Genomic DNA, 27,178 nt, shown 5'->3' on the forward strand with positions numbered 1-27,178 from the left:
TGAAAGATTTAAACAACTTTCAACCAGTATCCAGTTTGCCTTTCCTGGCTAAATTAGTAGAAAAAAGTGCATATGAACAACTTTGTGAACACTTCAAGAATTATTAGATATTAGACAAATACCAATTAGGTTTTAGACCAAGTCTCAATACTGTGGTTAGCATGCTAAACATCCTAGATGATATACAAACATCACTAAACCAAAATGAATCCTGCCTCCTAATACTTCTGGATTTATCAGGGGTGTTCGACATGGTCAGTCACAAACGCCTCAGAGAAACTCTTGAATTCAGAAGGGCCCTATCAGGGGTTATCCTCAATTGGCACACCTCCTTCCTGCAGAACCAACAACAAAGTGTATGCGAGTGCCCCGGGGAAGCCGGACTGGGGGATACCAAAGAAGTGCTGTTGGGCTGTGCCAACTACGGTCCCTGTGATTCTAGGGACGAGACGAACACCTCAGCTTCCAATACCATGGCCCAGGAGGCAGGTCATGGTCAGAGACAAGTACCAAAGAATACAAGGTGCTTTTGGTGGGGCTGGTGGGGTGCCACGAAATAGCAGGCACTTGGATAGAGAGAGAGTCGCTCGTGGGAGGTGCATGTGGGTATGTGGGTAAACCCATCACCAAAAGGTTCCAACCACAACCTCCTATTGCACATAAACACCCCCTACCTGGTGAAGGTGTCACTCGGGTGAGCGTCCCAGAAAAGAGGGACTTTTTTTTCTAATCCCTGGTTTTGGATTTGTCTTTTTTCTGTTCTATTTTGGGGTAGCCTGAGAGACGTGATGCTTCCTGGAGAAAGGAGACTCATCATTGTCAATTGAAGCCCTCAGAGATAATCTTACTCCAATCTTTATTCGTTTTTTTTCTTGCGTTCAATAAAGATTCACTCACCACGAACCTAAAGCAGTGTGTGTAGCGACTCCCTACACTACTACACCTTAAAAAAAATAATAAATCTTGTACCACATGAATGCAGATGACACTCAAATCTATGCCAAACTCTCCTGGCAAAAGGATATACAGACACTGGATGATACCCTGAGTAAAACACAGGAATGACTGGCGCACAACCATCCAAAACTAAATGCGTAAAAAAATCTAATTCATTCTTTTCTCCCTACTCCTTAGATCCAAAAAACTTTAACCATGGGCTCGGAACCTCGATTCACTAAACTGCACACCAACCATCTACAACTCTGTAAAATCCCCATGCATCACACTAGACTCAAATCTAAACATGCAAGCTCATATGAGGTCTGCAACTAGAAGCACTAACCTGAATTTGCACATGCTGATAAAATAAAGCCCTCATACCTCCTGGAGACCTCAAAACGGTGGTTCAATCTCTAGTGCTCTAAAGTGTGGACTATGAAATGCCACACTCATAGGCCTACCTAAAACTAGCCTATCCCCTATGAAAGCGACAATCAATGCTGTAGCAAGACTCTTAACAGGCACATGTCATAATGATTGCATAACTCCATTGCTCAGAGCCCTCAAATGACTTTCAGTTGAAGTTCCAATTGAAGATGGCATGCATAACACACAAAGCTCTATATAACTCTGGTCCTAAATAGATGATAAATAGGATCAAGCTATTAGGGAGAGGAAGAGATTCCAGAAGTGCTACACACAACCGTACTTTTGCCGGATCGGCCCCAAAAATATAGAACTACCTACCACCTTCAACAAGAACAATTATCTCATTCAGGATTTTCTAGAAGTAAGTTAAAACACTACTACTGGAAAAACATATGTCATAAGAGAATTCTTTTGTAACGGCCACTCACCCCATTCTAAATTGTATTCTATTGCTTTGTAATGTGCTATTCGAAGTCAATGTACAGCTGATCCGATGTGACAGGTGTTTATTGCACTGAAAACCTGTTTAGATCTCTCTTTGAACAGTGCTATGATACCGTGATGGTCATGTTTGCACTTTATAAAATACTATAGACAAAAAATAACAAATAAAACAGTTTTTTGTAAACTAAGGTGCTCTTTATTCCTGTGGGATGAACATCCATGTTTTCAGTGATAGTTATGTACTTCGGATATGGTAAATTTGAGGTCCATATAAAACACATAAAAATAGGCAATTTACAAAGTATTATTTGCAATCCAAACCATCTTTTTATAGTAAGTAACAGAGTCCTTTGATGTCTATAATTAACATATAAATCACATTTACTCATTGTAAAACCTTTAACTCGAATTGATGAACCTCACAAGATTGAGCAACAGTAAATTACTGAAGTTTAATTTGTTTGGTGTATATTGCTCAAACAGTAAAATCGTTATTAACAAAATGCTTTCTTGGCAGGACATGCAATGCAACCTTACCAAAAGAGGAGTTACTACTTCTTTGGAACTGAGATTTCACCTAATTGTGAGACAAAATGTCCCTTCTCTTTCCATAAAATCAGTTTTTAAAATTTCTTGAACGTAAAATTGTTCATGAAGATGGATACAAAAAGTGTTTTGAAAAATGGTATCTGTTGTGAGCTACTACACCCATAAAAATAAAGAAAGTCGCAAAATGTCCCTGATTGTTTGGAAGCTAAAAAAAACTATTGCTTTATAATTATATTGTCCATTAGATTCCATCTTTATGACCAATTAGCTTTTCTCCTGTACTACCAAAATATAGCAATCTTAGAGCTATAGTTCCTCAAGTGCATTTATTGCTTATTGATGGTATGTCTGAAACAGCAAGGCATCGTTTATGGATTTAATGTATTTAAGTAGAATAGTGAATCCATTTGAAACAAGGTTTGCCAATTTTAGTGTTCAGTCCAAGATATAAACTGTTGGGTGTCCCTAGACAAATTTTACAATTTGAAAATGACATTGAATATTGATGTGAGTTGACAGTCCCTCACAGACCATTACTACTTCACTGCTTCATCTCACCCTACATGGGCTATTTCAGTGTATAATATGGTCAACTCGGTAAAGGATCCTAAGTCTACACACCGTTCAGCATTGTGAGAACAGAGCTGAGCTTGGATAAGAATCATTTTCATTAATTATGTTCTTGATGGTGTCCTTGAGAGTTCCCTACAAGGTCTTCACTGCAGCTCTTCTAAAGAATATAAGCAACACTGGCTGCCATTCTTTGCTCTTAGGGATATACATGTAGTACATGAAGTATTTTTAATTATCTTGAAAAAACAAATTTTTCTTTGAAAAAGAGAATATTAGGATGGGATGGGAACATAGTGTCACACCTTTGTAATAATTTTAGAAATAAGAAATGAAAATGCATAAACAAATATCTTTGAAGCAATTGGACAAGATTCATGAATTCAAATTTAGCAGAATTATTTTACTCCTCAAAATGTAAGTGTACACCTCTTTTACACAGAGAGCCTAATGAAGTAATAGGGCTGGTTGGCAGCACTAGTGCTATGCTGCCTATCACAGTCCTGCTCTCCATAATGAAGAGTTCAGTGCACCTACTGATTTTGAGTACATTAACTCCCAAGAGCCATGTTGGAGAAGGGCAGCCGGGGCAAACACGTGAATTGTGTACAATGCCTGTGGGATGTGCATTGTGCTTTCCACTATACAAATGTTGTGTTCATTCAGGAATGCTTAGCTTGATGGAGTTCTGAGTGAGTAAAAATTATTGATAGTACTTCTATGAATAAGGGATACACAAAGACATATGACTGCCGTATACCTCACTTCCAAAAATAGACATTGAGTGCCTAAGATAAACCAGTGCAGTTCAGTTTGTGCACATGCATCGCATTGTCTTCCCACTCTGTGTATATGTGTAGCTTGACAACAAATGACTGGCAAACTGGCCCTTTATTGGTAAGCCACTCAATGTACTGAAGACTCATGAAACCTAACTTTACTGCAAAAGGGAAAAAGCACAAGAAAACACAGTTGTATTTTTGATAAAAAATAGTTGCTGCTTAAAATAGATTAATCTTCAGGATTATTGAGTCATGAAATGCTTTAACATTAATACATTTATTATTGTAAATCAAGCAATGTACGTTTCATTGCAATAAGTAAAATGTTTATGCGGAGAGATTATACATTATTTTCCTGCATAAATTAAATTTATAATCATAGAATGTATAAATACTGGTGCCAAATGAATTGCAAGAGTGCTGTGTCTTCACCTCTACTAAGAGTCCACAGATGAATCAATGCATAGTTTGCTCCATTTCGTTATTTGTGCTCACTCACTTAAGGGAAGGAACACCTAAAGAGAATCTCATTGTCCTTTGGTAACTTGATGTGCTCCTGTGGGTCTTTGCATACAACTTTTACAATATCTACATTTGAACATGTAATTTTAAGAACTCTTTTATAGTATTGATTCTGGTGTGCAGCACAGACTTACATCAGATTCCAATGAATTCCAAAAACCTTTGAGAGCCTTTTTTCACTGATGGTTTACTAACATTTTAAAGTAACTGAAAAACAGAAATATTCATTAAGCATATGCAGAAAATTGAAGAAAATATTTTAAATTGGTTGCAGGTTTTTTCATGCCCATACTAATCCTGGCATTCTCATAAGATCCACCCAGGCAAATCCATCCCTCAAAAACTTTTTTAAAAGTCAACAGTTATAAAGCAAGAGCAACGCTTATTGTAAAGACTGAAGTACTCTTTTGTAGCAGCATTGGGATACAGAAACATGCTGGTATGTTATACTCGTTTAGTCCTGGTGCCATTAACCTAATGATGAATTGAATACAATTTTCTCTGCACAATCAATGACACACACCTTGCAATGCATATATTTTTATAAGAACTAACAGTAAACAACTGTAGTAATGTCCATTTGCCATAAGACAAAACAGAATTTTACCCTCCAGGGCCTACTGGAAACAGTTATTAAAATGTAAATGGATGCCATAGATGTTTGGTGTCAGATCCAAGTGTCTGTCTCAGGCTCCTCTTAGTTTTTGGATTAGTCTCAGTGACACAGAAAGCAACAAAAGCCTGATCTTGATTGCCTAATTACATCTAATATAACATAACACTTACTAACGTAGTTCTATTTACTCTTTATGCAATTTGAATTTGACTGCTTGCATAGTATTCCTCTCATTTTAAAAGACTTTACACTTTACTTGTGAATTGTGATAACTTTAACTGGCATTTATAGTGACAATGTTGCTGAAGAAATATGCATTTTAAATGCCAAGCCTACCGGGAGTTTGCCAAAAGACAGTTATTCGTCAATAGCTCCAGCACATCTGAGTTACAGATGGTTCAGGCCAGAGTAATCCTGTGAGCATTTTATTTGCAATTGAGAAACTGCAGTTTTGTGATGTAAAGTTTGTGAATTTTGCTGATTTTTCACAGGAGATAATTCCTGTGAAATATTTTAAAGCCAAGTCTTTTAAAGCAAGTTTGCTTATAGCAAGATAATTCTCTCGATAAAAGCAGAATTTGCAGAGCTTCCTTCCTATAAAAACCAATTTGTGTGTGATTCATCGACTGAAGTTTTTTTGACCCTCTCTAACTTTGTGAAATGATTAAAGTTGGTGAAGTTGCACAAATAAATGAATGTAGTCAGTGTAAATGATTTTACTCAACTTTGTACAGCCCTAGACCTAGTAGGCTTATTAGAGAATCAATTGGATTGACAATATTTGCTTTACTATGACAAAGTGGTTCAAGCATTTCTAAACAAATACTGACAATGGTTGTCTGTTACTTAGGTTGAGTTGTATCCTGATCTAAAGATTGAAAGTTATATACTAAGATTGTGTTGCCATTTTAAATAAATAGTTCTGAATTCTGATATTTGATATAGAATATTGCTTCATGATTTGAGTAAAACATTTTTCACCAAGTACAACCTTTTACTAATGACTTAAAAGAAGTAATTTGGTAATTAGCTTTCAAAACTATAGGTGTTTTCGCTTAAATTGTTTAATTCGCAGTATAAGTAACACATGTAAATGCATGGTGTAGTGTGGAATTTTTCTATGTTGTAGCTATTGTGGCTATCTGACATGAGATCACTTTATTTTGGTACTCACCCTCCTTGGCCAATCACAGGTGTTATCTTTACATTTTGCTGTATGCTGTCTCCTGCTTTTCGCCTTGCATAGTAGATCCCTTGCCAGTCCTTAAAAGATACCATAAAATGCCATTAGTCATTTTCTAGATCCATATTTCCGTGGACTAGTCTATTCATTGATATTTGCTTTTAAATAAATACTGCAGTCATCTTTAGGTTCAATAGACAGAACAGTGAAGGTATTAACATTAATGTAAAAGATAAAATATAATAGAAGGCATAAGATAGTATAAGAAAACATAGAATAATATGAGGAAAGTACCAGGTTACATGGTCACATTCCAGCTGTCACGACTGAGCTATCTATTTATCAAAATGCAATACCTGCTCAATTAGTACTGAGAAAGTGGAATTAAAAATGAACATATAGAACCCAGATCAAATTTGTGAATGAAAATAACAAATCTGATATAGTTTTAAGTTTCTATCCACACTTCCAGACGCTAGTGTAAGTCAAAATAAGTCAAACAAAACTACTGAAAAGAGTTATTATGAGACATTGAAGCGAGAAATCAATACATATTTTAATCATCTTTCAGAAACATGCAAATGTATCATGTCTTAAACTTACAAAGATTTAAATGTATAACAACAAGAAATGTATTAAAGTGTATATGAAGAGAAAGTGCACCAATTAGTTAAAAATAAATCATTTGTTCAGGTAAATACTCTTATGCTTAAAATAATTACCCTCTTCTGATCTAATTAAGAGGTTTTGAAGATTGAAGTAAAAAGACAATGCAAACCAAATAAGGAATTCCTATGTTATCCCAACAGATAACAACTGGAATTCTACAGCTTTTGTTCAATGCTATGAAGAAATGGCTGACATAGAGATAGGAGAGTAGTTAGAGGCTTAACACCCTTTAGCTTAGCTCCAACCAGTATCATCTGCTGAACGTTGAACAGAGTACGGCTCAAATAGCTGCCTTGAATTGTAGCTAGAAAACCTGGTTCTCGCTGAATGGTCTTAATGGGATATTTCTTCAAGAGATTGTTCAATAAAGTCAGACCAAATAGTAGATTGCTCAGTGCTTCCTCCACCCCAAATAACAACTGTGACTTCACTGTACATTAAACATATGAATAGAAAAAGGAGCAGATGAACTGTAAACAATTCGAAGGCCGGCTGTAGATGGGAACTATGCGTGTTTCGGCTTAGGTGCCTTCATCAGGGGAACCGTCTCAACTTTCTCTATTTTGTGTGCGTGAGATAGGAATCTGGACACTGAGATTAGAATCAATGTTTCTAATAGTGCTTGACCGTCGGGCAGAGCCTGTGCAACAGTTAGAAGAGAAGTACTTCACCGATGTAAGGACTCTGTCTATCGTCTACTTCCTTAATTGTAGCCACTAATGAATATAAAGCAGACAATGTCATCCACCGCCAGCCTTCGAATTGTTTACAGTTCATCTGCTTCTTTTTCTATTCATATGTTTAATGTACAGTGAAGTCATTTAATTGTCTCTGTGTATTTTATATGTTTATGTACGTGCTCTTCATGGACATGTGATTGTGTTGTATTATGTTTTATATGTAAATTAATATTTATCAGAAAATTAACAAACAAAAAATATATATTTTGATACTGATTAAAAAGTATTTCCAGCATCTTGAATAAATAATCTTTTGATAAATGTATACAATCAAACATGGTAAAGTGTGTATGTTCATCATAAGTGCACTCTGTTGCATGTATTATTTTTGATCTGTAGCCTGAAATTTATAACCTTTAATTATTGAATAACTTGCATTTAGCATTTGTCTTTACCCCCAGTTTACTGGTTTTTGGGGCCACACGAAAGGAACATCATAATGCTCTTAGACAAATGTGTTGCATACTTACTGGTGCAGGTCTCACTTTAAATGCTACAAAGTGTGAGTTTCATTAAAAAAACTCAAGTTCTTTGGTAATATCTTTTCTGATGGGGAATAACTCCAGATCCAAATAAAGTACATGCTTTATCATCAACTTCTCCTCCACAACATGGAACAATGCTGTGATCCTTCCTTGGTTTGGCCAGTTACTATTCAAGGTATATAGGCGACTTTGCCACTGAGAGACTTAAATAAACAAAATGTTCCATTTCAATGGTCACACATGAGTGTGAACAAAGGTTCAAGAAAATCAAACATGAGATTGAGAATGCTGCTGAAATGGCAGACTTTGATTCAGAACTACAAACGGAGATGGTTGTTGACAATAGCCCAATGGGGTTAGGTACCATACTTGCCCAACACAATGGACATCATAATGAGCCAAGACACATTGTGGCTTATGCTAGTAGGAGTTTGTCACAGACCTAATTACATTTATTCATTTCACACTGATTTATCTCACAATGCAAAATGAAGACCTATGTGGATAGATGCTACTGTGCTTGGAGTACTATGTTCAAAAGAGGAAACCAAGTCATTGTCACGCAGAAACGGAAATGCAAATCTGATGCTCCTTTTAATGCTGATCCACTGAGGGTTGTGACTAGCAGAGGACACGGTGACTGCTAATCCTCCTGAAAAGTCCATCACAAGAGATTCTTCTTATTTCAAACACCTGCCTTGGGGTTTGTTAGCTCCAGACTTTCGGAGAGAGACCCTTACATCTGGGAGCCAGGAGAGCTCAAAAAGAGCACATGTGCCTGTTGTTGATGCCTCTCCTATATCTCCTCAACCGTAAGCAACAAGATTGATTTGAGGACCTCGACGAATCATTGAGGAGTTATTATGTATATATGTATTTCTTGTGTACTTTTATTTTAGAGATAGAGGGGCCCCTCTTGTCCCTGACGGACTCAGTAGAATAGTGACGTAAGTGATTTAGTGTGGTTAAGAAAATTAAAGGTGTAGTATGTCCAGTTAACGGTTACAATCAGAAGAAATAAAGCTGTGTAATCATATATATAATAAACATATAGTTATATAAACATAGGAACATAAATATATATGTGTGTGTATGTTTATATATATACATATATAATATAACATTATTATGAAACTATGCTTAACATTACATTACATTTGTTTGCATTTGTACTACTATAAAAAGCATATATATATATATATATATATATAAAACTATATAACTATAATATAATATAAATATCTGTCTGTGTATGTGTACACTCACAGATATTTATATACTTGTTTTGCAAAGGAAGCACAGGGTCAAGCTGCTCCCAAGGGCACCATTGTTTTTTAACAGTATATCCAAAGCATCCTTCAGCACACTCCTCAGATTCATAGGAACCATCATGCGCTTTAGGTTGGGTATTTTCTTTCCAGGTAGTATGGTATGTGCAACCCTTCAAGCAACACAGTCTTTCACACCAGTATTCAAGAAATGTGTTGCTCAACACTGTCCTTCCCATGACTCTTCCATCAACATCCCTGAATTGGGATTAATAGGTCTGAGTATGGAACCCACACCACTCTCTTGTCTCCAGGCCATTTATTCATATGTATATGAGACTCACATACACTCTCCCATCTGCATTTACTTTGGAACCATAATCTGGTGTCAAAATCCCCAAATAAAGAAACATATATAGCAACATTCCCCCCACCCCAAGATTGCATCCAATTTACCCCACACGTATCCTTTGTGAAAAATGGGTTGTTGGTTGACTGGGGTGTGAACCCTGATCCAGCAACAGCCACAATCCCTTGCAGGGTTAACTACAAAAAGTCACTAAGTTAACCTGTGCATAACCCTGGGTAGCTTTGCACAAAAACAAACCAGACTAAAAGGCAATGTGCTAAAGTATTTATGCAGCACACAAACAGTTATAAAGTGAAAACACAACACATGAAAAATACCAAACCAATTAAAAACAACTGAGTACATTATTTGCTACCAAACCAACAAAAATCCAATTAGTAGAACCAGGGTTGTGAATTTTTCAAGTTTTTAGTAAAAACTCGAAGGGCCAACCACATATATCTAGTCACACGAGACCTGGCCAAAGTAATAAAATATGGCTGACCGCAATTGAGCACAGTTAGGATACAAGAAGTGGATTGGTCCCGGTCGGCACTTACCTTCAGACTTATAGAAATTCTTGAGAAAAATGTCCTGAGAGGAAAGGTTCAGCAGGGCAAGCTGCAGGAGGTGACTGATAAGGGAATGTTGTTGCCGGATAGCCTTGGGGCGAAGCCACATGAAGATTTCTTCATTCAGACATAGTCTCCAAAATGGAAGTCAAAAATCTCCAGCAGGTTGAGACAGGGGGCTTTCGTCGAAGACAGTCCCAGGAGGCTGGATACCCCTTTGGTAAAGGACTGCTAAACCAGGATTTGCTACTGTGGAGATGAGTGTAGTGGGAGAAGCCACAAAGGCAATCCTACCAGCGATGCAATTCAAGCAGATCTGCGAGAAGGTTGGTCCTGGTCTCATCCTGATTCTCAGAACAGTTTTTAGCCAAAACATTTTCAAGTCCCCAATTGTGGACTTTGGCTATCTGGGCTCCTTTAGCACCACTTCTAAGGGTCTAGAACTAACTCAGATTGGGTCACGGTGCGGGCTCAGGATGGAGAAAGCCTCTTGTGCCCCTGTGGCTCTAAACTGGAGGTGAGCAAACCAGCAATTGCGAGTCACTCTGGAGGTTCTGGGACAGTTGAAGATTGAGTCCTTGTTCTCAGGTAGCAGAGCAGCAGGACAAACAGGGCAGCGATCCAGGCATGTCAACTGTCTTATAGACCAGCGGTACAGCAGAGTGGCATTCCTTCTAACAGCACTGCAGTCCGTCTTACTGGCAGAGTATCCACAGGTCCAGAAGTGTACTGAAGACTCGGTCAGAAGGTCCTATGTTTATACCATGGTGCCCTTCATCTGGAAGGTGGGAGAAACTTCTGGATATGGTCTTTGAAGTGCATGAAATTTCCTGATGTCCCTGCCCTGACTCCAAGCAGGCTGCAGTTGCAATGAATGGTTGTTAGGCCCTTTGTTTGAAGGCAGAGCACAGGCTATTCAGTTGTAAGTAGGGCTGTGCTTTGCTCTTCCCTCCCTCATCCTGCCAGCAAATGGCCCATTGAAGCACACCTAATACCTCTATTGTGGGACTGTCAGGGAGCAATTCACAAAGTTTAACTGTCAGCTATACCCAGTCATGTAACACAAGACAAGCTGCAGGCACAAAGGGCCAAAGGCGCAAACATGCCAACTTTGTAAAAGTGGAATTTAAAATTTTGCAATGAAAAATCTGACTTTACTCTTAAAGATGGTTCATCATTATAATTTCAAAGGTACCAAACATGACGAAGGGCCTGATTTAGATCTTGGTGGAGGGGAATACACTGTCATGTTTCCGACAGTGTATTCCAAGTGCCAGGATCTAAATAAGGCCCTTAGCTACCAGCTCTCAATTGGAAATTAAAGCTTATTAAATGTAACAAGGAATCCCCAATGTTACCCTATGGGAGGGGTAGGCCTCACAGTAGTGAAAATGAATTTAGGAGTTTTTCACTACCTGGACTTGTCAGACTTAAAAGTACATGCCCAGCCTTTAAATTACACATCACCCTTCCCTATGGGCTACCTAGGGTCTACCTTAGGAGTGACATATTTGTAATAAAAGGATAATTTAAAGCTAGGCAAGAGGCTTTTAATGCCAAGTTGACATGGCAGTTTAAAACTGCATTCAAGCTCCAGTGGGAGACGTGGGACTTAAGTGGGTGGCACAATAAGTGCTGCAGGTCAACTGGTAGCATTTAATTTACAGGCCCTGGGCATATTGTATTCCACTCTACAAGGACGTATAAGTAAATTAAATATGTGAAATGGGTATAAGCCAATTCAATCATGTTTTATGAAGAGAGCACAGGCAATTTAGCACTGGTTGGCAGTGGTAACGTGTATAGAGCCCTAGGTCCAACAAAACAAATCCAGCAAAAAGTGGAGGGAAAAAGGCAAAAGGTTTGAGACGGACCTACAGAGAGGGTCAGGCCAAACATCCTTGAATGTTTATATATTAATTAATGCCACCATGGAATCTTCCATATAGACATACAAACACATTCACACAAACACCTTGAATGTCACTCTTACAAGAAGGGATCTTATGGTTTCATAATTCCTAAATCAAACTCTGCAACACATTCTTTCTTTCCTTTCTCACTCATGTTGTCTTCCACCATAGTCCTCAATATCCAGCACATCAATATCTCATAATTATCTTTCTCAGTATTTATATTTCCTCCTGGTCTTCCACATTTGCAAAATCTGGAAACATTGAGCGCTCTGGTGCCACCAATCGGTCAATAAGCAACACTTAACAAAGCCCTACAGTCAGCCTCCTTCAGTCATTGTGTTCTTCATTTGTTGGATCTGCCCACATAACAGCCCACATACAATTGGGCAATACGTTAGCCATCTTCAGCTATCCTACGGGATAGTCATTTTTTGCTGAGTTTCAAGCAGTAAGAGCGACAACATTTTGGATGTGTACTTCGTTACCACTCACCCGGAAGAGGTAAGAATCCAACAGGCAAATACGCCCATCTACAGCCATAGCATATAGTACAACAACTGATACAAGCATTCAGTCCATAAATAGCAATGCCCCATCCATACACAACAAGGAGTTGCCAATGAAAAGTCATGTAAACAGGATCTAATGTCCTTTGTAGATCAATTTGTATTTCTACTCGTTGCATGATTGAATCCTTCTGCGCACTGATGAAATACATGCTTCCTGTGCATGACTCAGTAAATAGGCTCAGTGTGGGCAGGCTTTACTAATGTGTGCTTTTCACATACTCATTGCTATATTAAGAGGGTCTTTTCAGGCTTCAAATAGTAATGCGTCACCACACATACAATGGGTACTTCCGCAAAAGAAAACAGCATCTCATTCCCTATGTAGATCAATGGACTCATAATCATATTTAAATGAATGTTCTAATCTCAGCAAAATCCCATGACATTTCTACATTAATAGAGACTCAGCAGGGTTTTTATCTGCACAATTTTGGTTAGTAGGCTCCTTCTGTGCATCCTTCAGTGTGAGAATTGCATCTTCAAGTTCAATTCGTAGGTTCTGTAGTGAGCCACTTGCCACAGAAATACATGCGTAATATGCATTCAACCATAACTAAAGGACCCCTGAGCGCATGGTTCAGATGACAGTAGATTTAAAAACTGCCTCTTTGTGGTTCTTTGTGCCCAGCCCCCTATTCCTCTACATCAGTGACATGGTCTGTTGCTGCCCGCTCTGTGCCTGAGCTCTGCATTGCTGACGCACCCAGCACCCCAAGTACACTTTGCTGAGGGAGGAACACTGCGAGTACTGGTGTGCTCCAACAGCAGACGGGAGACCTTCTGCAGGATTTTGTGTCATGTTGCACATGGCAGCCACACAAACAGAAAGTGTGCCAGTGTGTCCTTGCTGTCCTGAGCCTTGTATTAGTGAAGGGCTGCCATGTCATACAGTAGGAGGAATGGTGGCACTTCTTTTACTCCTCGTGAGTTACCTGCGTGTGCTGGGGAAAAAATAGGCAGATACTTGCAGGCCTACAAGATACTGCATGCCCCATGAACAGAGGAGGCTGAATGTGAGGTGGTAATAGTGACCCATCCTGGTGTCCTATCATGTTGCGATGCATTTTCCTTGGAAAAGACGTACAAAGGAGAACAAACCATTACAATGCCACTACCAGCAAGTGGAGCTAACTCAGCCATAAGCCGGTAGCTTACTGCAATCTGCACCACCTACAAGAGCTGGGTCAAAGGATGTCAATTGGGCACCTCAGACCTAAGAAGCAGCACAAACCCCTTGAGATGAGCAACAATAATAAAGGAGCTTCTGCCAATACACCAGGGCATATCCCAACACCAGTCCCCACACTGGTTGCCAACCTAGCCACTCTGCAGCCTCATGATCAAGGGCAAGGTTCAAAGTAGCTGCCACAATTTAGCAAAAGGATTGACTTGGCCACACCTGCACCCAGATGGTACATGTGGGTTGCTTGCTTAATTAATTACTACAAGGACACAAAGGGGGCTGATGGAGGGGTGAAATAAACTCTGCAACTGCATTTGGTGAGGGTGAAAATCTTGAATGCTTCTGCCTCTTGCTCAACACTGTAGGCGAACTTGAAAATGTTAGCTGCTCTTTGTACACATTTAGACTTACAGAGGAATGATTCAAGCTTTTTGAAATGAAGCAGACCTAACAAAATGAAGGTGAGTCTATATATGTCTTGTATGTGAGGCAGAGGGAAAATGCAAACTACTGCTCCAAAGATGACCCACACAAGGAAGTGCAATCACCGATTATCCACAAATGTCACTCCGCTATACTGCAAAGGTTCTCCCTCAAGAAGCTGGGCATCTCGCTGCATGGAATATTCACACTGGCAAGAAACAAAAGGCTGTTGAATAATCGAGCAAAGCAAATGGAATCAGCATTTGCCAAAGTGGCGGTTAAAGGGAAGCCTTACAACTGCCTACCCAATCCAGACTAAAGAGATTGATGCCATCGGAAAGACGTAAAATGCACTTTGTGTGGACAATCCCAACAAGGGGAGAAGAGATGATGGGACGTGTACATGATTTGTGAGGTTCCATCCCATCAGCAGCTGACTGTCCAGTATGAGGAAAAAACTTGGTCGACATGTGGTCGAAATAAACTATTTTATGGGGGTGTGCTGGGCAGGATAACACCCATGAAACATAAGACAACGATGCAGCATGGAGCAAGGCTTATTCACGGTCACATTCTATGAACATGTGAGCTACTTCATCAGAGCAGTCGACAGTAGGGGATGGACAACAATGAGGAGATATACCTGATCGCATCTGCCACTGATTCCAAATCAATTCACCCAACGTGCAAATTAAGAATGTGGAACTGCCTATTAGATGTATATCACCAAACAGCATTGTGACAGCAAGAAGGCTCAAAGGATGCTTGCCTAGTTGATTAGACCAGAGAGGACACAAACTCTAATCACTGTACTTTGAACAGAAACTAACATCACAGCCAACACAAAAAGTATTGACTCTTTATTCTCTTACTACTCAAAGCAACAGTCTGACTCACCATCCACTAAGAATCAAAAATGTCCACAATGCATGTCTAAAGGAATTATCTCCCACCCAGCAATAAAAGATAGAATCCCCTATAACTCGGAGGAAATTAAGATAGCCAATTCTGCTGTTATTTTCACGTCCTGCTGCTGTTCTAACTTATTTTTGTGACGCCACTGCTGATTCCTTCTGTGGTCTTGACTTTTGCTGTGGACATTCTATTTCGCCACTGTATCCTGCATACATACCCTGTGGCGGACCAAAAGATCCAGGGTGCAACGCGAGCTCACACAGGTGTTTCAGGGTTGCTGACGAGGGGGAGGCACCGTACCATCTCCGCGCATAAAGCACAGCCTCTACCCCCGCAGCGCGGGACGTGCGCAGGAGGTGTCGGGCGAAGCCCGAGCCAAGGGCGGACCCATCTGAGCCCGTCAGAGACCGAAGGAGACCGGGCTGGGCCACCACACTGACATTTCTCATACAGCATAAGCCGATTCATTTTCCCAGTGTAATTCTCTATTTGTACTTGTTTCGTTGCTGCAAGTCCAGGGGTATGAGTAAGAGTAAGAACATGCACAAGGGGGGAGGAGGGCCAGGAGTAGTGGGTTTCTTGAAGCATTTCTGTCTTGGGCGTATTCAGTCACGAAATTCAGCTCACAGAACGAAGACATTCTTTAGAACCCCACCGCCCCCCCACTAAACGGTATTAACTCCTGTAATTGAGCAAAATGTATCAGCTGATTGTACCCCCTATTAAACCAAATCTCTCTGGTCCATTTGCAAAATTAATCCTCCCTGGTAACCAGTCTAGATAGTACTACACTTACACCGCTTGCATCCCCTTCTAAGGTATTAACTCGGTGGCAAAGGTCCACACTAGGTCTCGGTGGGGAACCAGCACAAAAAAAGAGGAAAGCGCGTGGTCTACCGAAAACAATGCATCAGGCATCAAAATGGTGAAACGAAAGACTGCAACACTTGGTAGTGAGGGAGGCTCAAAGTATGTATTGACACCTGCAACCTCGGGTACTGGTAACACCAGTAATATTAGTAATACTGTCACAAAGAATTATCCACACAGTACCTTTGAGGCTGACCTTCTAAATAGGGTCGAAGAGAAGCTAGTAGCCCTGTTAGATCTCCTACTGTTGAAATTGTCAGGAATAGATCAGAGATTGGCCAAAATAGAGCAGCACGTATTTAGTATCCCCCAACCTTCCTGTGGTATTGTGCAGGAAGGAAGGGCTGAAACCAGACAGGAAAGTAGCATTGACACCAGGCCACCTATCAATGTAGATGCAGGTTGCCCCCCCTAACGGGGGTGAGGGCTCATACAGCCAACCCTATGGTAATTCTACCACCAAATGATACTCAGTCACACAGATTAGGTCCAGCGGGTCCTCGGGGCCCGTTGCAGCCTGGGGAGGCGGGTTTGTGAGCACCAGCATGTCCCTACACCTTCCACCCGAAGCAACCCCATACACAATTGTATTAGCCAATGCAACAACGCTCCCAGTTGATGCCCATGAACACTGGTCGTCATTAAAGAACAAGGCATTACATCTGTTGAGCATTAGGACTGGGGTTGGGAATCCTTTATTTTGTGAATTTAAAATGGTGCAAAGAATTCCTTGGGTTGGTAAAACCCAGGAGGCTTTTAGATGAGACTGTGTGGTTCTAAGTTTTAGGTCTCCGCGCCTGGTCCAGTTAATTCGGGATAAGGCTAGGTCTGGCCATTTAAACAAGGATGATATTAATATACTCCTGCTGGGTTTCTTTTACCAAACATGGGATGATCACACAAGGGGAAGGGGAGTACTGAGGGAACCAGTCCCTGACATGGGCCTCTACAACTATAAGATCCCCACACATAATAGATTTGAAGCCTTTACCACACTGGAGGAAATAGATTGACTTGAATGTAACACCAGGCTTAGTCCAGTTACCTATGCACCTAAGGAGTTGTGGGTGGTTGATTGTGAAATTGACACCAACAATCTAGGAGTATTATTAATACCATCACCACTCTCCTGCAGGAGTGAAAGTAATACGTATGAGACCACGGCGGGTGAAGATGGGGACTGCAGGCCCTTGCAAACCAGTGTCTTGCCAGTTGAGGGGGATTCTGGTAGTGATAATGTAAATCATAAACAATCCACCATGTGCAGCTTAAAAAAGTGTAACACCAAACCAAATCTATTGCTAGTTACCTGGAACGTAGCAGGGCTAATATCTAAGACATCCTCAGCCGATGGGTCAACCTTTATTGAAGGCCATGATATTATGACCTTCCAGGAAATGTGGGCCATGGATCATGTATATTGACAGGGTTTTATAAACTTCTCTAAAAAGGCACAAGGGGGACAGAGGGGATGACCTATGGGGGTCTTACAACATGGGTGAGGCAGTCAGAATGTTACAGGGTGGAGGAATTAAATATTGACAGTAGGGATGTTTTAATAATTAAAATACAGATGGCTAATGTCCCTGATTTGCTGATTATTAATATATACGCTAGAGGGATGTCAGGTAGAAAAGCTTCTTGCACTGGAGCTCTCCTAGATATGTTTTTAAATGATTACAAAGGCGTATGTAATTTGTTAATTGCTGTAGACTTCAACTGCTCCTTTGAACCCCCAGATGATAATGATGTTAATCTCACTTCTGAGGAGGATGCCCAGTGGGATATTCCACTTTTGGATCTCCCACCAATCATAAAATGGACAGGGGCAGCATTGCAGTTAAAAGTGTTTTGTTTGGAACAAGGGGTTAGGGCCGTTAATGGGAGGTCCATCTCCGATAGTTGGGGCTCGCACACCTTCAATAATGGGTTGCAAAGTAGTCTCATAGACTTTATTTTTCTTAATCAGGAATTTTGGTCCTCCTTATTAGAAATGGAAGTTCGGGAACAGACCGAAAGCGATCACAACCCCCTAGTACTATCATGAAGCTTAAAGGTATTCCCGTCGCCGTAAGTCAGACGCCTGGAAATGCCTTTGTAGAAATTCAACTAACTAATGGCACAAGGAGAGTTAAATGGACCAAAGTTACCAATAAAGTAGAGCATTTAGAGTAGATGAGTGAGTTGGGACCAGTGCAACAGTTACTTTACAAAATTGTGTAACCCAAAAGGAAATTAACTCAAAAGTTTTACAGGTCCACAATTAATTGTTTTATAAGCTAAAAGGCTTTTTTGATCAAAAGGGTTAAACAGCTTCAGAAAAACTCTGGCTTAAAGGTTGCTGCTTGGTATGGTCAATCCTGTAGAGAGGCTTACAGAATGTTAGCCAGGGCTATTAGATCTAAGAACCTGGGAGACATAAGAAGGGCAAGGGCTGAGTATAAGTCAGCCCAATTGAAAGCTAAGAGGGACTGGTACGAGCAACACTTGGATGAGCTGCTCAAGGCATGTACAGGTAGAAGTATGGGTACTTTCTGGCACCTTGTGAAATGGGGCAGGGGCGAGCAGAGCCGAGTGCCAGTGAAAAACGTAGCTCCCGAGCAGTGGGTATCTCATTACAAGGCCCAGTTCGCTATTGCAAACCACGTACCCGAAAAATTTGAATTGCCAACTCCCAATTCCACTCCTCATTTTACAAAGAAAGATGTGGAAATAGCATTAAAATCCATTCCTAGAGGTAGGGCGCCAGAGTTGGATTGCATCCCAGCGGACCTGTTTCTTCACGATATACCAAACTGGGCATCATATATCCAGCTCCTTGTGAACGCAATTGCCAGCGGAGCACCCTTGCCTGACACATGGTCAGGAGCAGAAATCCTCCCAATTTTTAAGAAAGGAAACCGTTTCAACCCAGGCAATTACAGACTCACACGCCTTATTGATTGTATACAGAAAGTCACAGCTAGGATGGTATTGAGTTGAATCCAGGCCTGGATAGATGAATTCGATATTTTGTCTCCACTTGAGGCGGGTTTCCGCTCATTACCAGCACTATTGACCAGGTTTTTAGGTTTATTTTAATTTACTGGCGTGTGGTAATCATAGGTGGAGGTATGATTTATGAAGCTTTTGTTGACCTTAAGTCTGCTTTTGGCCTTGTCCCACAAATCAAAATGTCGAGCGCTTTTGAGGAACTAGGAATGCCACTGGAAATATTGTCTTTTTCGGTTACCTTACATGACGCCAACTATGCGCAGGTACGCTGGAACACACAGGGGGTTATGTTAACCAAAGGTTTCCCATAGCAAAGGGGGTATGACAGGGGTGCGTTTTAGCACCAGCCCTATGTATATTAACAGGGTAGTGCAGCATTTTCAGAATTATTCTACTGATGCACCTACCCTAGCTGGTTTGAAGATTCCGTTGCTTATGTTTGCAGACGATACCCTGATACTCTCTAAGACACAAAAGGGATTACAGTCTGTCCTTGTGAGAATTGAGGAGTTTTGTCAGGATCATGACCTGCTAGAGAATATGGAGAAAACCAAATGTATGGTTCTACACAAACACAAGGTCATAAATGGCAGAGTTGTAATGAAGTAAGGTATCCTGGAACAGACTCAGATATTTACTTATTTGGGGATCACTATTGGCAGCAAACTTAGCTGGAAGCCGCAGTTCGATCTACTGGTCCTTAAACATGCCCAATTGTCAGGTACCCTGCTGAAGGAGCAGCGTCTTTCACATACTTATTATCCCTTATGTACAATCTGTGATTATCTTTATCGACTATGGTGGCAGTGCTGCCAGAGATTTTAGCCGTTTTAATTATTTATCATATTATAAAATTATTTATTTCATCATTGTGGATCTATTTTCTTTCTGTACACCAACATTTTAATGCTCAAGTTTGTTCAAATATATGCCAATGGAATTTAAACATAAATTCCATTGCCATATATTGGAACAAACTTGAGCACATTATGTTTATAGTAAAGCCCTCACTCACCAACCTAGTTGGTGACATGCTTCATCATCGTGCCCCACCCAAGGCAACGAGTGCACCTTGGGTGTGCTACAACGCCTGGATACAGCGTAGCTGGTATTGTGCCGTGAGAGTGCAGTGAGAAGGAGTGCGTGAATGTTAAAAAAGCTGTCCTAATGGTCCCTGGGATGAAAAAGACTATTTTAACCAATGGGCCCTTGGCAGTTGATAAAAACGAGAGGCGGATATTTAAGGAGATGTTGGGTAACTCAAATATCCTAGTCTGTCAACATGTGTCAGCCATGCTCTCTTAGTGGTATGGCTTTCTTGTTATGTTATGTGATGTTATACCACTCTTTTATAGCGCACGGCTACCCCAAAGGGTGTCCCGGTGCTTTGGCAAAGAGGCCTGAATACCAGAAAAACACAATAACAGCAACTCACAGCGGTTCCAGGACCTATGTGTAGTGCAGAGTGAATGGCCTAAAAACGTGTTATTGGAAGACCATAAATGTGACAAACGCGCTAAGGTGTGGTATGTGGAAGAGGAGGATTTCCTCTAATGGCACTTTCCTGTGGAGAAAGAAAGAACAAACAAACATACAGACAAACATTTAACGTACTGGTATAGTTGTTACGGGAGCGGAGTGTCTGTGCTCTTATGCGGTGGTCAAAGGCACAGTGAGGACAAAGTGTGGCGTAATTGGTTGAAGTAGACGCCTGGTAATTTATGAGGTACCGAGTGATAATCAAGGATGCGCCTAGCGCGGTGCATCGTGTGACTTGAACTAAAGGCAAGTTCCATTCGGGGGCCTGACCTGTAGTCACACTTTTTGTGACTAAAGTTAACAGAGATGACAAAAGCGATTTTAAAACTGACCCTCAAGCTTGGCTGTGAGAGTCTGCCAGCAGCGGTGTGGAAGGACAGTGTTAGAGCGTCTCCCCTTAGGAAGTTCCCACTTACTTTGTCAAGGGCTAGGACCCTCCTCGATACCTGCTTCAGCCGCCATGGAGCTCCGTGGTAGAATGAGTGGAGCTGAGCGATGGTTTAAATACTCTGCTGGTTTCAACAGGTGTCAGCGAGTTCGGTTAATTGGGAACTGCTTAGTTACCTATGATGCCTGGAAGCCTGGCACACCACTTGTCCTATAGACTGAAATATCCTCTTTCCAAACTACAGTGTGATTTCAAGTGTATGTCTACACTACACCCAACTTTTCTTCTCTTTTTTGAGATAGGTGTTCCAAATTAACATAATTTTTTCACGAGCCATACTAAGAAGGCACACTCAAAGTGATAATAACAACACCTGCTGACTTTGGCGGTGCCTCCAGGTCTTTTATAAATTTAAATGTTATCTTTATTTGTTTTGCACACACATTATTATTTTATTATTATTATGCGTTCTTATATAGCGCTCGATTACCCGTAGGCATCTCCGCGCTTGCCTTGGGAACCCGTCCTGGCTTTTTCCCTGTGAGATACCCGTACTGGGCATCCCCAAGGTGAAAGCCAGGCATCCCGCCGCGGGGGGGCTGTTGTGGAGATTAAGCAGGCTGTTGCCCAGAGCTGCAGAGTGTGAACTCGTGATTCGTGTAGGCACCGAAACGAGAATTATCGAGTCCGTGGATATTTGGGCTCAAGACCCTGCCGCGTCGGGAATTGAACCCTGGTCCCGGGTCTGACCTCTGCTTCAGGGTCTGCCTCCTCTAACCAGTGAGCCACACTTCTCCATGCTGTCTACACTCCCACAGGGGTGTGTCTTTTTTCTATGTCTACACTCCCACAGGGGCGTGTCTTTCCTCTATGTCTATTTTCTCCTGCAGACTCACCGGAAGACAGCCTAAACCAGCACGTGAAACCCATTGAACAAGTCAGAGCGGTTCTCAAATAACCAAAGTTGCTGACCCCTGTTGAAACCAGCAGAGTATTTAAACCACCGCTCATGGAGCTCCATGACGGCTGAAGCAGGTATCGTGGAGGGTCCTAGTTCTTGACAAAGTAAGTGGGAACTGGGAAACATCCTTTACAACGCAACTTTTACCACACAGTGCCTTTACGACGCAACTTTTACAACGCAAACCATTACAATGCATTGCACTGGGGGGCGCTCTAGGATAGGGAATAAGTTACATTTACTATCCAACACCTTCCCTAGTGTCCACGGGGACTGGAGTTGGAATAGTAAATTAAACTATTCACTATCCAGCACCCCAAAGCGCTATGCGTTGTAAAGGTTTGCGTTGTAAAAACCGCGTTGTAAAGGCATGCGTGGTAAAAGCATGCGTTGTAATGTCATACATCCGTGGGAACTTCCTAAGGGGGGGTACGCTCTAACACTGTACTTTCACCGCGCTGCTGGCAGACTCTTACAGCCTAGCATGCGGGTCAGTTTTTAAATCTCTTTTGTCTTCTCTTTTAACTTTAGTCACAAAACGTGTGACTACAGGTTGGGCCCCCGCATGGAACTCATGGGGCATTTTCCGGATATTGTCTGAGTAAGATTTTTAGCTTTTCTCGCCTTTGGTTCAAGTCACATGATGCACCATGCTATGCGCATCCTTGATTATCACTCGGTACCGCATAAATGACCAGGCGTCTACTTTAACCAATTACACCACACTGCGTCCTCACTGTGCCTTTGTCTGCATAAGAGAACCAACACTCTGCTCCTGTAACAACTATACCAATATGTAAAATGTTTCTCAGTATGTTTGTCCTTTCCTTCCCCACAGGAAAGCGCCATTAGAGGAAATCCTCCTCTACCACATACCACACCTTAGCGCGTGTGTCACATTTATGGTCTTCTAATAACACGTTTTTAGGCCATTCACTCTGCACTACACATAGGTCCTGAAGAAAGCCATACCACTAAGAGCATGGCTGAAACATGTAGACCGACTAGGATATTGGAGTTACCTAACATCTTCTTGAATAGCCGCCTCTCATTTTTATCAACTGCCAAGGGACCATAGATTAAAATAGTCTTTTTCATCCCAGAGACCCTTAGGACAGTTTTTTTTAACATTCACTCACTACTTCTCACTGCACTCTCACGGCACAATACCAACTCCACTGTATCCAGGTGTTGTAGCACACCCAAGGTGCACTCGGTGCCTTGGGTGGGGCCCGATGATGAAGCATGTCACCAACTAGGTTGGTGGGTGAGGGCTTTACTATAAACAATGTGTTTTCTTTCCAAAACAAACATACGCTAGGAGCAACCACTCCAGAACTAGTTCTTTTTGATAAAACATATATACCAGGAGAAGTGAACAGGCTCCAGTACCTTTCCTCCCTCTCCTTTTGATTCTTAATAATGCAATTGTAAACTGCCATATCAACCTGGGCAAATAAACCTTTTGCCAGGTCTAAACCTTCCTTTTCAATACATATAGGTCACCGGTAGGGTAAGGCATAAAATGGCCTAAGAGCAGGGTGCAGTGTATCAAAAAGGTTTGGCATGTACTTTTAACTTTTAACTGGTAGTGAGAAACTCTTGAAATAGTTTTTCACTACTGCAAGGCCTGCCTCTCTATAGCATTGGATTGCTTTATTACATTTAATTAGTGATAACTTTTGATTGGGAGTGGGTAGGAAATTTGAGTTTCGTCTCTACAGAAATGTAATTAATACTGTCCTTAATGGTATAGTTGGATTTTAAGTCACAGTTTTGAAAATGTCCCTGTTAGAAAGTTGGCATTTTCATGTCCTAACAATTTGGTTCCTGTATCCTGGTCACAGGGCTAGGTGTAGCTGGCAATTGGTCTTCGTGTACTACTCCCAAACAATTAGACAAGGAGGGAATAGGATTTGGCAGGATGGGCCAGCTCGACTTGATACGGGGCGGAACCGCCACTTACCACCCTCGCACATCACAAAGACTCTGCCTCAGCACACTCACAAAGGGTTTCACACTAGTTCTTTGTGCCCCCAGACAAGCTGGAGCTAGGGCAGGGTGGCGATACATTTCAGACACTCCTATAGGGGATGGACCCTAGAAGCCTCTCCCACTTTAAAGTCGGCACCAAATATAAATAGTGGACCCCCAGGACCCAACTCTTCAGTGCACTTCTGGACCTGTGGAAGACTCAGAAAAAGTGCTGCTGTTCTGTAATGCCTTAAAGGCAATGCTTAAGGCTTTCAACCAGATGCGCTTCTCCATAGGTAGCCAGTGCAGAGTGTTGGGAGCATGTTTGGCTGACGAGTATTAGGCTAGTCCAAAAAGCAATCTAGCTGCGGAGTTCTGAAGTACCTGCAACTTAGCCACTATGGATTTGTTTGCTCCAACCAGTAGCCCATTGCAATAATCGAGTTTCAATAACACTAAAGCTGACACCACTGTTTTCTGCAGATTTGTCGGTATAAATGGAAGCACTTTCCTCAGAATTTTCAAAGTGTAGTAGAAAGATGTAGTTAGGATTTTTACATGCTGGGAAAAAGATAGGGTGGAATCCATGATGACTCAAAGATTTTTGGCCTTAGTGACTGGGGTGGGAACTGTCCCTAACTCCGATGGCCACCATTCTGAGGACCAGAATGATGTGTCTCTACCAAAACGTAGGACCTCTGTTTTATTTGAGTTCAACTTAAGGCAGTTTTCGGCTATCCATTCGCTGACACATCTAGTGCAACAGATCACTGTTATAATTCCTTGATTTTATCCCAGTCTGCCTCGCTCTCTCTGCGGCGCCTTCTCCTCCCCTTTCTTTGGCACCTTCCCTCTTACCCCTCTCCTTTCCCTCCTTATTCCTTGCCTTTGTAGGGGTTGTTTTTTCCAAGATTGCCGATGTCCTGAAGTAGGGTCTCTCCCACGACGCTGTGCAAGCAATCCTGTAACTGGAGTAGTTTTGCCCTGTGCACTGTGGAACTCCTTTTGTCTTTGTTTAGTGCACTTTGGAACCATCTGCAAGGAGCGCCTCACTGTGTTTTCTCAAGCGGCTCTGGTGTCTACTTCCCCAAAGATTTCCTCGTCACATGAAGTGAGGTTTCCTGAAATCCCGTGGCTGGAGTGGTTTCACCCTGCGCACTGTGGAACTCTCTTCATTTAACTTGGTGCACTGTGGAACGTTCTCCAAGGAGCGCCTCACGGTGGTCCCTCACACAGCTCTGGTGTCTACTTCACTGAGGTTTTATAGTCACGTTAAAGGAAGTTTCCTTGTTTTTATGTCGGTGTTGGCTCCAGCTTTTTGCGTTTAATAGAGTATCTCCACACACAGTTTCCGTGACCTCCCAGGCATCTGCACTTGGTGAAGTACTTTCTGAGACAACCTTGAGGACGTTTTTTCTTCACGCATCGCGCCTACATCGACTCCTTCGATTTCCAGTTCCTTGTGGGGTCCTCGTCCAGTTTTTGGCGTTTTGCTTTCAGTCAGCACACCCCCTAGCAGTTCGCCACACATTCCCCCCACAGAGCGGTCAGGTGCGCAAGTTGAAGTTGGCAGTGTCTCCCTCGTGAGCATTCTCCACCGTTTTTGTTAGTGGCGTTTTCTGCTGTGTTTATTTCTCAAGGGGTAGGTGTTGAGTCAGCTGTGAGGAAGTTTTCCTCGTGCTCTCTTCGGCAACCTCACAGATTAGATGTTATCAGAAACCTTCAAGTAAGTTCGATGGTATTTCATGCTGACAGGCACAGCTTACATTTGCCTGCAGCTTCCAGCAACCCCCACGCTTATGGTTACGAATCCTATATCTACAGTTCATCTGTCTGCTTCTGCTCTAGGCTCATTATCTTATCTTTACGCTGATGGGCACAGCATACCATGCCCACAGAATTTAGTTCAACGCCTCTTTGTACCTCATTCTTGCTAACAGACACTGACTTTTTGCTTGCAGACAATGTGACTGTGGTAATTTCTTTTCCTGTGTATTTCATACTGTACATGGATCTATGTTTGTATTTCTTTAAAAGAAGTGTTCATAGTTGTATTGTATTTTTTCATTACCTGGCATACAGATATATTCCCACTGTAAGGTACATTTCCAAATCTTTCAAATATGTCAACCCCCTCCATTTTTTAACGATGATGGGGAACCAGAAATTCCCTGGGACAGATGGGTCAAAATACTGCATTCCTATCTTATTGCAATTGGAGGTGAAAAGTTCTACTCTGTAAGAAAACAACATATTCTCTTACACAATTTAGGTACTCAAGGGAAAAAAGTCTACGAAGACCTTGCAGATGGTGGAGAGGAGGGTGGTAAAGGGGATGATGATGTGTTTACCACAACTTTACGAAAATTGAGTTCCCATTTCAAAGACAAGATCAACGTAGTCTTAGAGAGACATAAGTTCTTTAAAAGGGCACAAGGCAAAAATGAGAAAGTTACCTCATACATTGCTTCCTCGAGGAGACTTTCGGCTACTTGTGAATTTGGGGCGCTGACTGATTCTCTTATTAGAGAACAATTGGTTCATTGCACCAATGACCACAAGATGCAAGAGAGATTACTAACCCAAATTCCTGACTTGGAAGAAGTTGTAAGTATAGCTAAAAGTATAGAGCACACAGCATACTGAGTTAAAGAAATGAAAACTAGTAAAGATTTCTCTCAAGATGAAAGGCAAGTAAACAAGATCAAATGGGATGGGGTGGGTCTAAACATTACAGATGCCCATGCCATAGCAAAACCCAAACCCAAGAAAGAGAATTTTAGGTGCTACCGATGTGGGAATGGTAATCATCTGGCTACTTACCCCAGGTGTCCTGCCAGAGGGGTAAATTGTAGGAAGGGCAATAAATTGGGTCATTTTTCCAAAATGTGTAATTCCAAAGAGGTGAAGAGTGACGTACATGTGATACATGAGACAACAAAGTCATTTTTCAAGTGTATGACCAAGAGTTGGAAGAGATAATGAATTACCCTGTATGTGAGATACATTTGGGTGGGAAAAAAGTTGATGCATTTGCAGACTCATGTTCTCCATACACCCCCTATTGATGAAGATATGTTTAATGGGTTGTTTCAGGAAAACATATACTGTCTTGAAGAGCCTGACATACACCCAGGGGGATATAATAAGGAACCAATTCTTTAAAAGGAATGGTGAAAATGCGCAACACTTTCAAGGATAGACACACGTATGGCAAAGTTTATATTACAGAGAAGGGTAGTGACCTGTTAAGGTGGAAACACCAAAAGGATTTAGACATCACTCTAGACCCCAATAACAAAGAACAGGTACTGTTGGTGGACAGATCC

General features: G+C 41.5%; 1 protein-coding gene across 2 annotated transcripts in view; it reads right to left on the bottom strand.

Annotated features, from left to right (window-relative positions):
- PDE8B (phosphodiesterase 8B) overlaps positions 1 to 27,178 on the bottom strand; it is a 1,092,370-nt gene that overhangs the window by 295,778 nt on the left and 769,414 nt on the right. For both annotated transcript variants that reach the window (XM_078677318.1, XM_078677317.1), the window contains one exon: positions 6,026 to 6,114. In XM_078677318.1, the coding sequence (XP_078533444.1) occupies positions 6,026 to 6,114 (89 nt within the window). The remainder of the gene's footprint in view (positions 1 to 6,025; positions 6,115 to 27,178) is intronic.

This window comes from Lissotriton helveticus, chromosome 2_1 (assembly GCF_964261635.1).
Source record: "Lissotriton helveticus chromosome 2_1, aLisHel1.1, whole genome shotgun sequence".
NCBI lineage: Eukaryota > Metazoa > Chordata > Amphibia > Caudata > Salamandridae > Lissotriton > Lissotriton helveticus.